This window comes from Hipposideros armiger, unplaced genomic scaffold (assembly GCF_001890085.2).
Source record: "Hipposideros armiger isolate ML-2016 unplaced genomic scaffold, ASM189008v1 scaffold_67, whole genome shotgun sequence".
NCBI classification, from domain to species: Eukaryota; Metazoa; Chordata; class Mammalia; order Chiroptera; family Hipposideridae; genus Hipposideros; species Hipposideros armiger.
Window position 1 is genome coordinate 1737431 of NW_017731417.1, and position 17327 is coordinate 1754757.

At 35.5% G+C, this 17327-nt stretch overlaps 1 protein-coding gene across 7 annotated transcripts in view; it reads right to left on the reverse strand.

The window, feature by feature from the left end:
* EML5 (EMAP like 5) overlaps window positions 1-17327 on the reverse strand; it is a 129861-nt gene that overhangs the window by 56354 nt on the left and 56180 nt on the right. For all 7 annotated transcript variants that reach the window (XM_019642299.1, XM_019642300.1, XM_019642298.1 and 4 more), the window contains exons 11-20: window positions 16945-17112; window positions 16181-16287; window positions 15570-15688; window positions 14141-14327; window positions 10914-11019; window positions 9436-9529; window positions 8367-8467; window positions 3816-4018; window positions 2083-2194; window positions 697-824 (exon numbers count right to left, since the gene is read on the reverse strand). In XM_019642299.1, coding sequence (XP_019497844.1) covers window positions 697-824; window positions 2083-2194; window positions 3816-4018; window positions 8367-8467; window positions 9436-9529; window positions 10914-11019; window positions 14141-14327; window positions 15570-15688; window positions 16181-16287; window positions 16945-17112 — 1325 coding nt within the window. The remainder of the gene's footprint in view (window positions 1-696; window positions 825-2082; window positions 2195-3815; window positions 4019-8366; window positions 8468-9435; window positions 9530-10913; window positions 11020-14140; window positions 14328-15569; window positions 15689-16180; window positions 16288-16944; window positions 17113-17327) is intronic.

A 17327-nucleotide genomic window follows, 5' to 3' on the forward strand; every position in this document is an offset into this window, starting at 1 on the left:
AAAAAAAAAAAAAAAAGAAACCAACTGCCTTAGGTTCAACAAGTATATTTCAAAGAAATAAAATTAAATATAAAATAAATGTACTGGGTTAATTATAACTTTTTCCTTTCCATTGGTTTTTTTTTTCAATAAAAAATCACAGCTACTCTTTAGCTATAATTAAATAAAATGTTTTTTGTATAATAATAACATTAACAAATATTTCTGTAATTAAGTTATATTATTATTATTATTTTTTTAAATTGGGGAATTGGGGGAAGGGGAACAGACAAGATGCTATCCTTTTGTTCTTCAGTCTAGTTGTGGAGGACGTCGCTTCACTGACCCAAGTTGGCACCATCATTGCGCTCTTCCCAGGAGAGGCAAATCAGTCGCCGGCTTCTGGACGGCCACTCACGCTGGCTGCTGGCTACACACGGTAGCCCATGGCAACTCACCTGCCATCGCTGGCGACTCAAGGCAGCCCAGCTCCAGGTCAAGCTGTGGTTCAGTATCTTAGCTGTAGAGGGCAGTGTCACTGGCCCTCATATGTGGGATCCGAACCGGGGCCCTCTGGCATCCCAAGCCAGCTCTTAACCAATGCACCTCTCAGCCGGCCCAAGTTATATTATTTTTTACCACTATCAACTTTTGGCTCTTATGTATTGAGTCAATTATATATGAAAGGAAAAAAAGCATATTAACATTTGAGATTACCTGGACCAGAAGTGTTACTGGACCACTTTTATCCACTTCTAGTATTTCACCATTCTTTGTGCCAACTAAAATATGACCATGTCCTAGTGATATGGCACGTATAGATGGGTTATCTTCCAAGAGAAGACCTGAAATGTTAAATGGAGATGTCCCTCTAGGTATGAAGTTACAATAATATAAGGATGCATATATATACACAATGCCAATGATGGTATTTTGACAATGAAAATCACATTACAGATTTGATTTATCCTGTATTTTAAGTATTCTAACAAATGCACTACACTTTCCCCAATTTACTCATCTCAGAAGTAATTACTACCCATATACTACAATTCTATGATTCTATATTATCCCAGATGCCCTACTACCATTCTAACAATTGTTTCTTTTCTTCTTATATTTGTACCTCCTATCCACCTCCTGACACTCTTAGAGCATGTACCATATTCTGGTTAGTAACTTTAATTCAACTCAATTTCAGATTAATTCATTTATATCTACTGCGTCCTAGGCAGGCTTCAGAAATACATTGGTAACCATGATAAAACCAGAGTACATAATGAGGAAAAAATATCTTATATGAGAAGCATATTAAAAAAGGAGCACAAGGTAAGGGAATTTAACCTTTTTTTGGAAAGAGAATGGGAGTGGAAGGAGTCATCCTAGAAGAAATAATGTTTGAGATTTGAAAAATGAGTACATGGTCAGGCAATTGGAGGGGCAAGTGGGAGAAGACAGGGCAAATTCTAGGCAAAAGTATAGTTGTCCCCACAAGAAGATGTGTTCCAAGATTTCCAGTGGATGTCTGAAACCACACAGAATACCGAACCATATGACACACAAAAAAAGTCGAGACTATATGATTTCACTGATATGTGGGATATAAAAGTGAAAGCAACAAAGGAATAAGACAAACAAATAAAGAAACAAAAATTCATAGGCACAGGCAATAGTTTAGTGGTTTCCAGAGGGTAAGTGGGGAGGGGGTGGTAGATGAGGGTAAACGAGGTAAAAAATACGGTGATGGAAGGAGAACTGACTCTGGGTGGTGAACACACAATGTGACATATAGATGATGTATTACAGAATTGTACACTTGAAACCTATGTAATTTTATGAACCATTGTCACAATAATTTTAATTAAAAAGTTAACATTAATGATCTTGTTTTTGGTTAATATTTTTACCATGTATATCACAGAAAATAAATTTTGAAAGGACAGCAGTGATGCTGACATTCAGTTAAGTGGCTTCTTCCATTTAACTCTGATGCCTGTCTAGTAAAGAAGGAAAAATATATTCCATACGCTCCACCTCAGTAACCACATGTGTTAATGAGTCATTTGTCATTTTTCCTACCAAGTAAATATAATTTCAAATCACCTTTAGATCCTGGGGCCAAAGCAGCTCTTTTTATAGCATAGGTCTTGAGACATCTTTCAAAGGAGTCATCCCAAAGAGCTACTATACCATCTTTTCCTCCAGTTACAAATCCCTAGAAAAGTAAAAGGTTCAAGTTAATAAAGATCCAAATATTTTTTAAAATAATAATCTTCTTTATATTGAAAAATTCTAGAGGAAAGAACACTTATGTGCAAAAGTTACAGCTTGTAATGAATGGAAATTAGCATACGAGTCTGTTCTGTTTTTGTAAACAACAACATGGATTCTGCAAAAACATTTACAGTGACACCAAACATTCTACTTTTAGGACAAGACTTTAAAAACACAGTTTGTAATTTGGAACCACAAGGCAGCTCTACTACTTTTAGCAAGTTACATTACCTTGGATAGTGAGTAACTTGGTTTGTGAGTGTTCCACAAGACGAGCAAACATTTCTAATACATTTTAACGTGGTAAACAAACTGTCTTGCAATACAAGTAGTTTGTTTCCAGAACAAATTATGCTCGCAAACCAAGGTATTACTGTATTCTCTGGAGGCTTCATGATCTCATCCTTTAAAAAGAAAGGCTAGGGCCGGCCGAGTGGCGCGATGGTTAAGAGCTGGCTTGGGACACCAGAGGGCCCCGGTTCCGATCCCACATATGAGGGCCAGTGACACTGCCCTCCACAGCTAAGATGCTGAACAACAGCTCATCTTGGAGCTGGGCTGCTGTGAGTTGCCAGCGACGGCATAGGCTGCAGCCCCTGTGGCAGTGGGTTGCCATGGGCTACCGTATGTAGCCAGCAGCCAGCGTGAGCGGCCCTCAAGCTGCTGTGAGTGGCCGTCCAGAAGCCAGCGACTGATGTGCCTCGCCCGGGAAGAGCACAATGATGGTGCCAACTTGGGCCAGTGAAGCAACGTCCTCCACAACTAGACTGAAGAACAAAATGACAGCAACTTGTGTGTTCCCCTTCCCCCAATAAAAATCTCAAAAAAAAAAAAAAAAAGAAAGGCTGGTAACAATAGCTCCCTCACAGGATATGGTGATAACATATAAAGCACTTCAACAATTTTTGACACATAATAAGTGATTAATAGTCAGTTAAACTTTTTTTTTTTAAAGCAGACCTATTTCACTCTGTGTTCAGGCGTTTGAAAAGAGGAATAAAAAAGGGTCAGGAAGACTAGCTCACAGATTATTATTGGGTAGCTTAGCTAAATTGAAAGGCAGTGTTCCTTTGCTTGTGAAAATTCTCTACACTCCATGAGCAAATTATGTTTAACTTCAAAAATCTTGGGCCGGCCTAGTGGCGCAATGGTTAAGAATTGGCATGGGATGCCAGAGGGTCCTGGTTCGGATCCCACATATGAGGGCCAGTGACACTGCCCTCCACAGCTAAGATGCTGAACAACAGCTCAACTTGGAGCTGGGCTGCTGTGAGTCGCCTGCGATGGCGTAGGCTGCAGCCCCTGTGGCGGTGGGTTGCCATGGGCTACCATGTGTAGCCAGATGCCAGCGTGAGCGGCCAGCAGCCGCAGTGAGTGGCCGTCCAGAAGCCACCAACTGATGTGCCTCGCCCGGGAAGAGCACAATGATGGTGCCAACTTGGGCCAGTGAAGCAACGTCCTCCACAACTAGACTGAAGAACAAAATGACAGCAACTTGTGTGTTCCCCTTCCCCCAATAAAAATCTCAAAAAAAAAAAAAGAAAAATCTTTAGGTTACTTACTTTTTCCAATGCATGCATACTGAACAATGGTCCATCATGAGCTTTGACTGTTTTTACAAGAAAGACGTCTCTCCAAATACACACATCTCCTGTGGATGTTCCAGAAAAAGCCATCTCTTCAGTCCATCCATACACTGCACACATCATTGTATCATTTTTCCCCAGTGTGCCTATGTAGCCTTTTCTTCCAATCAATCCTCCACCTGGTTTATAAAAAAATATTACAAAAGTACTACTTTCAAAATGTATAAAATTATAAAGCAGTAAAATTTCTTTTCTACTGTTGTTAAATAGAAAGACATGTAACAGTAAAGAGAGTTAAAAAGAAAAATATGGGTCTCTCAGTCATATTTGAGCCACACCTTGTCTGGCTGAGGCAGCTATATGTATGGCTGCTTTTAGGCCACAGCTTTTTGGATAAGCAAAAACATATACTAAGTTTTAATCAGTCCTCAGCTGATTAAAAACCAACTTTTGATTGGTTTTCAAAATTTTTACTATGATGTATTTAAGAATACAAAAAAGTATTAAAAAAAATACAAAAAAACACCTACATATCCACTATCAACTTACATAAAATTACTGAAACAATGAATATGTGGTACCATTTCCATCTCCCTTCTTTACTCCCTACTACCGTGAATGTGATGTTGATTATTTTCATGCATTCCTTTATACGTATTTTACCATTTATTTATATGAATTCTTAGGCAATATATTATTTTCCATGTTTTAAAATTTCCTATAAATACCATCCTATATGTATTCTCTTGCAACTTGCTTTTTTCACTAACAATTTGCTATGGAACTTTATATACATTGATTTATACCTCTAAAAAACTCATTTTCATAACTATATAGCATTCCATTATATAAACATATGTCCTATTAATAGGCACTTCAGTTGCTTCAAAGTTTTTGCTATTGAAAACAATAGTTGCTTTAAACATTCTTGTAAGGACCTCTTCTATACAAATGCAATAGATTCTCTAGGAATGCCTACTAGTGGCCTGGGTATATGCAAAAGGAACAGCATACAGATGAGAGGTATCATCTGTTACCAAATTGTTCTCCAAAGTTGACATATCAACATACAATCACATTAATAGTGAAAGGAGTTCCCGGTGTTATCCACCTTTCAGGAACAGTTGGTATTTTCAGACTGGAGATGTGAAATACAAGTTGAATTTTATTGTAGTTTTGATTTGCATTTCTCTGATTAATCAGCTTTATCATCTTTTCCCATTTTTACTGACCATTCGTTACCTATTGATATCTTTTGCTCATTTTTCTAATTGACCTCATTATTCATTTACTGAAGAATATAGATGCCAGGCACTATTCAAGGTACTAGGGGTAGAGATATGAATAAACTAGAGAACAAAATTCCCTACTTTCATGGACCTTCCTGGTGAGAGACAGTCAATTAATATGACAAGTAAAATGCAGAGTATTAGATGTTGATGGGTGCTATGGATAAAAGGTAAGCATAAAAAAGAGATAAGAAATGTGAGGAGTCCATTCTAAGTAAGGCGGTTAAGAAAAGCCTCACTGAGAAGGTGGCATCTGAATGAAGACCTGAAGGAGGCAGTAAGAGGAAGTCATGCAAGAAGGATATTCCAGGCAGAGGGATCAGCAAGTGTAAAAGCGCCAATGCAGGAATGTGACAAGAACCCTCAAGAAACAACTGGGGGGGGGCCAGTATGGTCTAGCAAAGAAAGTAAGGGAGGCAGTAATGGGAGATGGGGGCAGAGAGGTCAAAGGCAGCATTACAGGCCACTGTAAGGATTTCATTGTTACTCTACATGAGATGGAAAACATGTGGGAGTGGAATGACAAGATCTGGCCTATCAGTTATTAGCAGGTTCATTCTGATTTATGGGTTGAGAGTAAATTGAAGAGTGGCAAGGATGAACAGAGTTACAAGGCTATTTCAGTTACCTGGGTAAATGATAAAGGCACCATAGAGCAGGCTAGTAGCATGGAAGATGATGAAAGGTGGTCATTCCAAATGTAATCAGAAGATTATCTTTTCTTAACACTGTGTTTTCTTAGCAGCTAGAGTTAGTGAACTTGGAAAGGCAGTTAAGTGGAGTGGTGAAGGAAAACAAAAACCAGATAAACTTCTCTCAAGAGAAAGAAGGAGAATATAAATTGCCAACTGAAAGTGTAAACAACTGTTTGGAGGTACTTTAGTACATAGCTAAGAAGAGAAATGATTAGCACTGGAGGGTAGAGTTGAAAGAGGGGTTTTGTTTGGTTTTATTTAAGATGAGAAGTAACACCACACTTGTATGCTGAAGGGGGTGAGGAGAGAAGGAAAACAGATAATGTATGAAAGAAAGGGAAGAAGAGTGGGAACGATGCCCTTAAGTGAGAGAAGGGAACTCGTGCACATGTGGAGTGACTGACCTTCACTAAAGCACAGACTATCCATGTAGAGCAGAGTTGGCAAATGATGGGCTGCGGCCAAATCCTGCCACCACCTGTTTTTGTATGGTACCCACTGCAGCAGCTTAGTACTGTGAGCTATAGGGACCATACCTATTTCCTTCTCTGCTCCCTGACTTTTGGCTGCCAACTAGCAGCTGGCCAGGGCCTGAGCTGGTCACCATCTACAAGTTGAGGACTTTGCTCATGGCAACTGCTGGGCACCTAACAGTGGAACCACAGTCCACGAGTTGCCTTGCCTCTTGCCAGGTGCCCAAGTTGGGAAGGTAGGGCTCTCCAGGAGGAGAAGGAACACTAGGATCAATGTGTCACTGGGGCAGAGTGAGGCTGACTATGGACCCCGCACGAATCCTTCCAGTCCCCTTCACCACAGCAGTTTAATCTTGGAGGTAACGTCTCCAGTTAATGACAATTGGGTGCAAAGTGGATAAGGCAGTGCTGGAGTTTTCTCCCTTGTTCTCTAAGTACCTACATAATATTCTTGATGTTGTTTCTGGGCCTGGAAAGTCTAAAATATTTACTATCTTGCTATTTACATAAAGAGTTTGCCACCTCTGGTTTAGATAATCATGAGTTGAGTTTTCGGATACACACAGCGTAATGTGTTCCTATTGTGCTAGGTCACATCATAGTTGCACTCGAAAACCTTTTAGTGGCTCCCTGCCCCAACCAGTCATGGAACAGTTCCATAACTCACAACCTGGAATTCTCAAAGCCCGCATCTGGAATAGAAGGTAAGAAGTTCCCCTTTAGCCTCAGGCCTGTTATCTTTAACTTAGTTTACATAAAGCTATGCATTTAGAGGGTTTAACAGCTCTTATTCAGACTAATAATGTGGTTACCTATTTCCCACGTGGCTAGCAAACTCTGTGGATCAGAACCCCAAAAGTGAGTAAGGCTGAAATGCACACCAAAGTCTTAACATGTATCCTTTTATGGTTCAGTTTCAGTTCTATTATATGTCTAACCAAACTTAAGGAAAAAATTATTCAATTGCAAATCTTTTCATTTTAAGGCTATTTACTTTTTCAAGTCTCTTATTTCAAGCAAATTTAGTTTTTTCGTTTTTTTCCAAGACAGAAATAATAAGCATTACTTGCTTGGTAATTGCAATTCCAAGTGACTAAGATACTCAAATTAAAAGCTTTGTTTAAATGTATAGGAATGAAAATTACAAACGTGAAAATACTTCTCCTTACTTTGTAAATGTGTATACACTATGATCTGATGAGTTTGTGATTAAGTATTAAATCCAAGTCTGAAAATTGATTTGAGTCCAATGTGGTTTACAGTCTGGAAGTTACTTGAACTTGAGAAACGTCTGTGCTAAGCTTATTCTTTTCTAATACACAATATGTTTCACTTTTCCCTGTATTTATGTATTTTATCTGAAAAGTTCAAGTATACTGAGACTTTGATGTCAAATTGCAGAAATTTATAAGTATACTATTCTATTTGGAAAGAAAACATTTTTATTTTAAAATGTTAACTTCTTCCACAGTTACTAATTTACAGTTACAAATAACTGTAGTAATATAACATTCTGTTTTATATCATTTTATAGCATATAAAGAATTTTTACAAAATTTTTTATTTTTAGTTTAGACTAAAAATGTCTTTAACAGAAAACAGGCATCTGGACATCACTTGATTAATTTCATCAATTCAATCCTTTTGCAAATATGAATACTATATCAATGCAGCCAATAAATGATAAAATAAATCTTATATTTGTTTAAAATGTACCAAGATAACTGTGAATCACTTTTTTAAAAAATTAACTTTTTATTTTGAATAATTTTAGATTTTCACAAAAGATGCTAAGATAACAGTGATTTCACATGCTGTACTCCTCATCCAGTTTCCCCTGTTAACATTCTACATTCCTACAGACTACTTATCAAAACTAGGAAACCAACACATTTGATACATTACTATTAACTGAACTCCAGACTTCATTCAGATTTCACCTGTTTTTCCATTAATGTCTCTTTTCTGTTCCAGGATCCAATCTGGGATACCACGTTGCACTTAGCTAAATCACTTTTAAAAGTAATAATTTCTTAAATTTCAAAGGAATGAAAAGAAGCACTTCCTTACCTGCTCTACGCCAAAATTTCATGTGTTTAATTCCAGCTGTAATTAATTTATCAGGCACGTAGGGGTTCATCTTTACAACAAAAATCTTATCTTTACTTCCTCTGAAATAAATACCAAAATATTTTAATTCTGAAGATAAACGTCTCCTGTAATAATCTTTTGCCTGATTAACGCCCTGTCTTCATTACCCCATTCCTGAATGCTTGGCCCACTTGTCTCTCAGGTTTGTGCTATGTAATCATGCATTGGTATATTTATTATTATTTTGTCATTATTTTAATTTACTATTAGCTCTTCTCAACAGAATTTTAAAAGATAGGAACAGCTGAAAATTGAACTTCTTTTGGATGGCACCAACTATAGTACTGTATAGGGAATGCTATTTGTGGTATGAATGAGTTAAAGAAAATTTTATAATACTTCATTATAGTTTAATATAGCCTTTCTGAATACAAAGTTCCTCTTAAACTCTCTTTTACTGGGGCATTGTCCATATACTCTGGAAAATGCATTTATCTGTATTTTTAAGTGCTTTAATGTCTCACTTTAAAGAATAGGAAGCTAAAAAAAATAGTCTCTGACACTTGACTATTTCTTCCTTCAAAGAAATTGTTAATATTTTTTATTATAAAAATAATACAGGCTCATTGTAGAAAATGAGAAGTACAACAGAAAAAATATATATAGCTTCTTTGTGATACATGTATGTATCTTCTTTCACTCAAATATATACTATGAGCATTTTATCATGCTTGCCAATGGCTACATAATAGCTTATCATACTATAGAATTCACTATACTTGTAAATGGAGATTTTAGATAATAGCTATTTCCAATGTCATATTACATTTACACTAAAAAGTGAGTTTACAAGGGATAAACCTATAAATGAATCCTGAAATCATTTGCTTTTTACATGATTGTACTACTTATTCAATGGTGATAAAGACAGTAGCAATAAAAACAGGTTACATGTTTGCTTGATTTCAAAACTGTTATAATTTTTAAAAATTTTAAGTCCAAAATAATTTCAGTATTTTGCCAATGTGATATCAAGTTTTATTCCTACCTTGCTATTGAAAGTTTCTCTCCTCTCTTCCAGTCCCACAGCACAATAGTGTGGCTATCATCTATTCCAACTGAAGCCAAACGTTTTCCATCCGCTATGAAAGTTAATCAGAGAGACATACTGACCATTAACATTCAGAAGATAAAAACCATTCAGTACATATTCTGAAATGTCAGAACCATATTTAAAATTTTATAAAATAATATTAAATGTTAGGTATGTGCACAGCTTTAAAAAGACCCAGAATTTATAAGGGATGGAAAATTGTTTCTCTATGCATCTAAACGTATCTGCTGACATTTTTTTTTTCTTTGACATTTTCTTTGACTTCATTTACCTTATCCATCAGGTTGGGATAGGGGAAAGGAGAAAGATAAGAAAAGTAGAAAAGAAAGATTTAAAAAATGAGAAGTAAACGAAAAAGTAAGAAAGGAGGAAGAAAAGATTTACTTCATTTAAATTTACCATAAGAACTTTATTGTAATATTAAGAACTCATAATGATTATGAAAAGTTAATCAAATGAAAAATATATGTAGATTACAACTACATATTGCCATTAATATGACTATTTTTAGTAAAGGCCAATTATTTTAGTTGTTACTATTACCGAGCAACAAGTAATGAGTGTTTTAGACAAATGGCTGAGCTAAGTCAGTCATGCTGACAAGTATGTTTATAAGTTGTAAAAGCTCAAACTACAATAAAACATTTGCTATTCCACCATGCTCTCTGCAAACCTCAATGAGTTCCTTAAAGCTACCAGTGGTATTTTTCTTGTTGACTCCCTTATTTTGCCATTCATTTTCTTGTTTCTGGACTTTTAGCAGAACCCTGAACATGTATATACATTTCCCTCAAAATTCTACTATGAACAATTCACTATCACTTCAGTCAGAGCAGCAGAAAGCACAAATTTACTGTTCCTTAATATAAAATTCTCTATTAATGGTATTTTCCCCTCCTCCAGATCTGTAATTGTTAAACTTTTAAATGTACAGCAAAGAGCTAACATGATTTAAAATTATATTGATAAAGCAGCTTGGAATTGTCACATCATAGAAATGTTATGAAATAAATATTTCAGGTCTCATCTCTTTCTTTCTTAGCTTTCACCCTAAACATGATCAAAGTTTACTCTGTGGCTATAAGACACTGAGATCAGGGTGTGCTCACAGTGGGAGATACATACCACTAGTAGTAACTGAGATGGTTTTAGATGTTATGTAGACAAACTTTTATTTTAATAGAAACATATTGATATTAATGGTTATTAAAAACTGCACTCAATAAATTATAAAATAACCAGAAAATTCATGCTTTCATAGCCATGATGCTTAGGACAAGAGTATGCACATTTGATAAAAATTGTGAAGGTCACGGCTAAATGACAAGTTTAGCCAACACTGATTTCAACTAAAATGCTAAGTACTGCCTCTGCATTTTGATAATTATTACTGAGACAGAAAACAGCCTTACCTGAGAAATCAACAGCACACACACCATATTGGTGGCAGCCCTTTAATATCGACAATGGTTTAATGGTCTCTGTATCCCATATGTGAATTGAGGGATCCCTACCTACCTAAAATACAAAAAATTACAAAAGTAATTTTATACAATTAAATAATTTATTCTCATATCATTTAAAAGAAAATAACAGGACATTTTACAGCCTTTGTCATATTTGCTATAGAAATTTATCAAATAAAAAATATAAAGCATGGGCCAGCCGAGTGGCGCAATGGTTAAGAGCTGGCTTGGGACGCCAGAGGGCCCCAGTTCGGATCCCACATATGAAGGCCAGTGACACTGCCCTCTACAGCTAAGATGCTGAACAACAGCTCAACCTGGAGCTGGGCTGCTGGGAGTCGCAGGTGATGGCGTAGGCTGCAACCCCTGCTGCAGTGGGTTGCCATGGGCTACTGTGTGTAGCCAGCAGCCAGCGTGAGCGGCCAGCAGCCGCTGTGAGTGGCCGTCCAGAAGCCGGCGACTGATCTGCCTCACCCGGGAACAGCGCAATGATGGTGCCAACTTGGGCCAGTGAAGCAACGTCCTCCACTAGACTGAAGAACAAAAACAACAGCAACTTGTCTGTTCCCCTTCCCCCAATTCCCCAGTGCTGTTCCCATCCCCCCAAATTCCCCAATAAAAATCTTAAAAAAAAAAGTATATATATATATATATATAAAGCAGAATGTATATGTGACTACTGATTTTCTTACATTTGTTGAAAAGCTAATGAGGCTAGGCTCAGTGTTTCTAGGAATGTGCTAGAACTATGTAAATCCTAAATCTTACCATATACTTCATCAATAAAGATAATGCTTACTGAGCACCTATCATTGGCAGTGTTCCTATGCTAGATACAATGAGCACTAAGACATTCAAGTAAATTTTGCAAAAACAAGATATTTTCAGTTATATAAGAACATCTGGTAATATACCCGTATACTTAATGAGGATGAAAATGTTGTAGAGAAACTCTTCATGGAAAAGATAATACTAGACCTGGGCCTTTAGAAAGTTCAGGTCTTGGATAAAAAGAAAGAAAGCAAGCACATTCTAGGCTAGGATAATGGTGTAAACAAGGATGAGAGGGGTTGAAGCACCAAGCAGGTAAACAAGACTCTGAATAGACCATTTTACCACAGTGCTCTATCACTTATCTTTTAACTTGGCTTATGTCTGCCAATGTGCAGGTAAACTATCAATTCTTAATTATCACTTCAGACTCACATAATCACTTTCATTATAAAAATAAAGAGATATTATAGCTTTGCCTATAAAAGCAACTCTTGAAATAACTAATATGACAGCCAATTATAATTAATTTTGACATTGGTTTTATATAAAGACACAATATAAACAACACTGCAATCAGCCGATATTTCACTAAGTTATTCAGCCAAACATTACCAGTGACTGTTAAGTTTTCTTTCTATTTAACTTCTATAGAGTTTGATACTTTTGATAATTTCACAGCACCACTCTCTTGGTTCTATGGTTTCCTTGACTCTTACTATTGAGTTTCCTTCACAATTTCATCACCTGTCCCTTAAATACAAACTTCTCCAACATTCTGTCTTTAATATTCTCATCTTTTCATTCTACATTTTTGCCCTGAAACTTCCTGTTTCAATGGTTAAATAAACAAATGACTCCTGCTGTTAAACTTTCTGCTGTTAAACTTTTCTTCTGAATTCAAGAGTTACATTTTCAATTGCCTACTGGACGTCTCACATAGAGATGATGATGATGACAATGACGACAATGATGACAATGACGACGACTAACATTTACTGAGAACTGACTTTTGTGCCAGAAACTATTCTAAACATTTTACAAGCATTGACTCATTTAACAATCACAACAACGCTTATTTGTATCCTTAAAGTATTCTTATTTTAAGAGATGTGGAAACGGAGCCTAGAGGGGTTAGGTAATTTTACCATAACCAATAAGTGGAGGAGGCTGGGTTTAAACACCATATTCTGTGCTTGCAGAAGTAATAACAGGGTATTATTAGAGCACACTTGGGGCCTATGTCAGTCAGGGATGAGGGGAGAAGGGACAGGTGGGGTAAGTTCTCAGATATGTTACTTAACCTAAGTTTTAGGAGGAAGAAGAAATATTAGACAAATTTGGAGGCTTAAACAGAAGAGGATGGGAAGAACTTTCCTTTATAAATTTATCTTTATATTTCCAGCACATTTCCTGGCACATAGCACATGCTCTATGAATGTTTTTGAATGAATGGAAGGAGGGAGGGAAGAGAAGGAGAGAAAGAGAGAAAGACAGAAAGAGGGGGAGGCACAAATGGAGGGAGGGAACATGGAGAAAGAAAAAGGGAAGAATTTTCTCTCCTTTCAGAGAAGCTATACAGGATGATGCAAGATGCCCACCCTAAACCCACAGTATAGCCTAGAAGATATATTTACACAGTGTTTAAAGCCAGACAAAGGGCTTTACGCTGTACTACTTATTAGCTTAAAGATCTTTGAGAAAATTATTTAATTTCTTTAAATCTAAGCTACCTCCTTTGTAAACTAGGGGAAATGGTTTCACTCTCATTGAGGTAAGGTGAGGATAAAATAAATATACATTAATAAACTAGCAAAGTGCTTACATACACTGAGAATCTATAAACATCACCCCTTCCCTTTCTTCTCTAATAATCCATATAGAGAGGTATCAATTAAGACTTTCTCAATGTTTTCTATTTCAATATTTCTGCTTTGTATAATACTTTGGTAAACCTAAATAGGTTGCTATCATGGTTGTAAAATAAAAACAGTCATCCTGTTTGTCATAGAACATTTGTTAGATAACTTATTACATTATTTTATATAACTCAAAGAAACCATTATTTCTAAGTCTTTATGTTTTCTATAACTTTTACTCACAAATTTAAAAAAATTAGTATTATCCTCACAGAAAGAAGATAAGCCAGAGCTCTTATATCCAAATTAAAATTAAAATAATAACAATTAAAACAGAATTCTAAAAAAAACTGTAGAAAAAAAGTTGGGGTAAATTATATTTGTAATTTGAAAATAAAATTCCATTCTAAAGAATTCTTTATTCTTCATTTCCTAGAATACAAAAGATAGATTTTTTTTTTTAAGTGGACTTACCTAACTTTAAAGCCAAAGGAAGATCTAACCTATCTAGCCTGTTGTCACATAGTTTTTCAAAGGACATACCTGACCTGTTGCCACGTAGTCTTTCAAAGGATGCATAGCTAGGCAGAGAATGTCATCATCATGACCCAGGTAAAAGCGCTGTGTGTTCTGTTGTCGATTGTAAATGACACCCACTGCTGCCACATGGTACACAATTTCACCAATTTGAGTATAAAACAGATTACTTCGACAGTCATAACCTCTGTAACTAAACATAGAAAACATATCATGTAATATTAACTTTGGCCTTTTATCTGATAAACACGGACTACATAGTAGGAAAGTAGGTAACTTTTAGGCCATTTAATTTCTAGTTTTACAAGATACTAAACCATTTAAACAAAATACAAATATCTCAGATCCCACAGCTTTTATGAATTGCTCTCATTATAAACTGCTAAAACTAAGCTATTCAGTGAAAAAAAGTGCAGATAAATGTATATAATATACTACTATTTGTGTTAAGTACAACAGTAAATTTGTATACTATAAGACAATAACAGGTCCTTTTCTAAATATAAGTGAAAGGATATAGAAAAGAATAAATATTTGTATTTGTACACGCATACATATTTCTGGGAATAAGTAACAGTGATTACCCTTTGAGTGGGGAAATGATGGCTGGAGGGCAGAGATGGGAAAAAGAATTTCAAGGTGTGCCCTTTTGTACACAGTACTGAACCATAAGAATACATATTCCAAAATAAGTTTAAACAATTTAAAAATATTATACACATCCAGAAAAAAGTAGCCAAATCTTCTTAAAGTGATTGTACAATTCTATTTATAGCAACCTTTCCTTGCACTTTGAAGAAAACCAATTCATAAAACATAACTGCATAGGAATACTGCCTATTTTTATACTAGAGGAAAAATATTTTTGCTAAATAAATCCTTTTTGAAGTTCTTGAAAGCATTCAGTCAGATAAGAACGTGATTACTGGGTGAGGAAAGATAAGAAGTAGATTGGAGAATCTGTTGTTCCAGGATGAAATGTGAGACTTGTATTGCCCAGTGTCCTACTGCAATCCAGAAATTGCATTTTATCAAAATTAAAATGTAAAGGCCAAAATGCACAGGGCAAAAGTAGCCACAGTACCATTCCAAATTAGACATATTTAGGGAGAATGATAATCCTTTACATTTTTCTTAAAGACAAAAGATCCATTTCTATAAATATAATACTAAACTTTCATAAGACAAAGTAATTTTTAATTTAATAAACACTTATATAGTGCTCATTATATACCAAACAACATTCTAAGTCACCACAACTATTGACTTATTTCCTCCTCATCAGAACCCCATGAAGTAGGTGCTGTTATTTTCCATTTTACAGATGGGGAAACAGAGGCACTGAGATGTTATGCAATCTGCTCAAAATCACACAGCTAATAATATAAATGTAAGCTAAAATTCAAACACATAAATGAAAAATGTTGTTCTATACCCGTGAACAAAGTGTAATCGAATACTATTTCCTGGAGCCCGTTCTCTTCTTTTAGAAGTACTGCTTTTTTGTTTCTCTTTGTATTGTTCTTTAAGCTGAGGTAGATCTTCTTTGTAAACCTTTAATGTACATAAGTAGAATTATTCTTACAATATATATTAACAAAGGTTTTCATAGATTCCTAAGTGACTTTCAGACATTGTGGTTACTGTTGATCAGTAAAGTTTTAACAACTGTCTTAAATAGGAAGGTACTTTATGAAATTTACTTCCTTGGAAAGAATTTACATTTTCTATGTATCACACTGACAAATACATATTTAGTGTTCGATGATATTTTTATACTTGAAAAGAGAATATTTTAAAGGGAATAAATAGAAGTATACTGTGACAAAAAGCTATAGGCAAATATAATACAAGCACACTTAGTGTATCAAGCACTTGCTATCAAAAAACATTTTACAAAGTATACTTTAACTGTTAAAAAAGGAAAACAAATGGGCACACGTGAAAAATTGAAACTCATGAAAGATAACAGATGAATAAACAACAAGGAGCAAGATCAGGAAGGAACTAGGTTTTTAGGGGAAATCCTGTGGTAATAAAAATTACCTGCCGACGGTAGGTAAGCTGTGTCTCTTGCTCAATTTCAGAATCCAGTTCTGGGACATCAGACAGATCTGAATCTGATTCGTCACTATTAGAGTCAGCCAGACTTTCTGTAATTTTTAAAAATGAAACATTATTTGTTTTAAAAAGATTCATTTTCAAAACAACACTGTTAATGATTAGGAGCTAATTTTGCCAGCTGACATGGAGACAGCCATAAAACAATCAAATGAATTACCTATTCAAGTGACACAGGTGTCAGTAAACTGTACTACAGATTATCTTCCTCTCCACTCACTGCAAACTCAATAGCTCCTTTAAATCCCTTCACTGGTTCCCCAATGACAGCTACATCAAATTTAAATGTCTGTGCAAATATAAGTGAATATAGCCTATAATTAACGTGAAAAATAGCTAGAAATACTGTATGTAACAGATGAATTAACATTAGGTAATTTTTATTTGTCAAAAAGACTACAAACGAAACCTAGATACCCATCTCCCATAAAAGACACTGTTTTGCTAATGTAACTGTTTCTTCACTCGTCATTTGATAGATTAAGATGCAACCCAAAGTCTTTGTATTCCATGCTCTGTGACATCTGACTTTAAACATATAGGCCTGATATTTTAATTAAAAAATTCTACTAATAAACTATACTGTTAACTTATGAGGCTAGATTACATTTCAATAGTAAAATTGTTATTTTGGGGTTACTGAAGAATTACTGGACAGAAAAATTGTTTAGGCAGTGTGTACTACTCACCTTGGGGTGCAATGTGAAGAGCATCTTTTAGTTTTCTTTCAGGAATAAATTTCCACTGAAAGACAGAGTGATCTGCTCCACCAATAGAAATAACCCACTGATAGTCATGTGACCATCTGACATTAGTTACATGAGCCGAGTGGCCAATATATTTTTTAAACTTGGCCCCTATAACAAAAATACACCTTTAAATTGACAAACCAATGCCAACACACAAAAATACCACCTTATACAACAATTTCTATGCCTGAACCAATGCATCCTCCTTCTATGATTTTAATTACGATCAAAGGGAAAACATGTTAATTCAAAAATTTGTTGGATGAAGAAATAAGTCAACACCAAGGGATGTAAATCTCTGTTCTACTGATTCATAACACAGT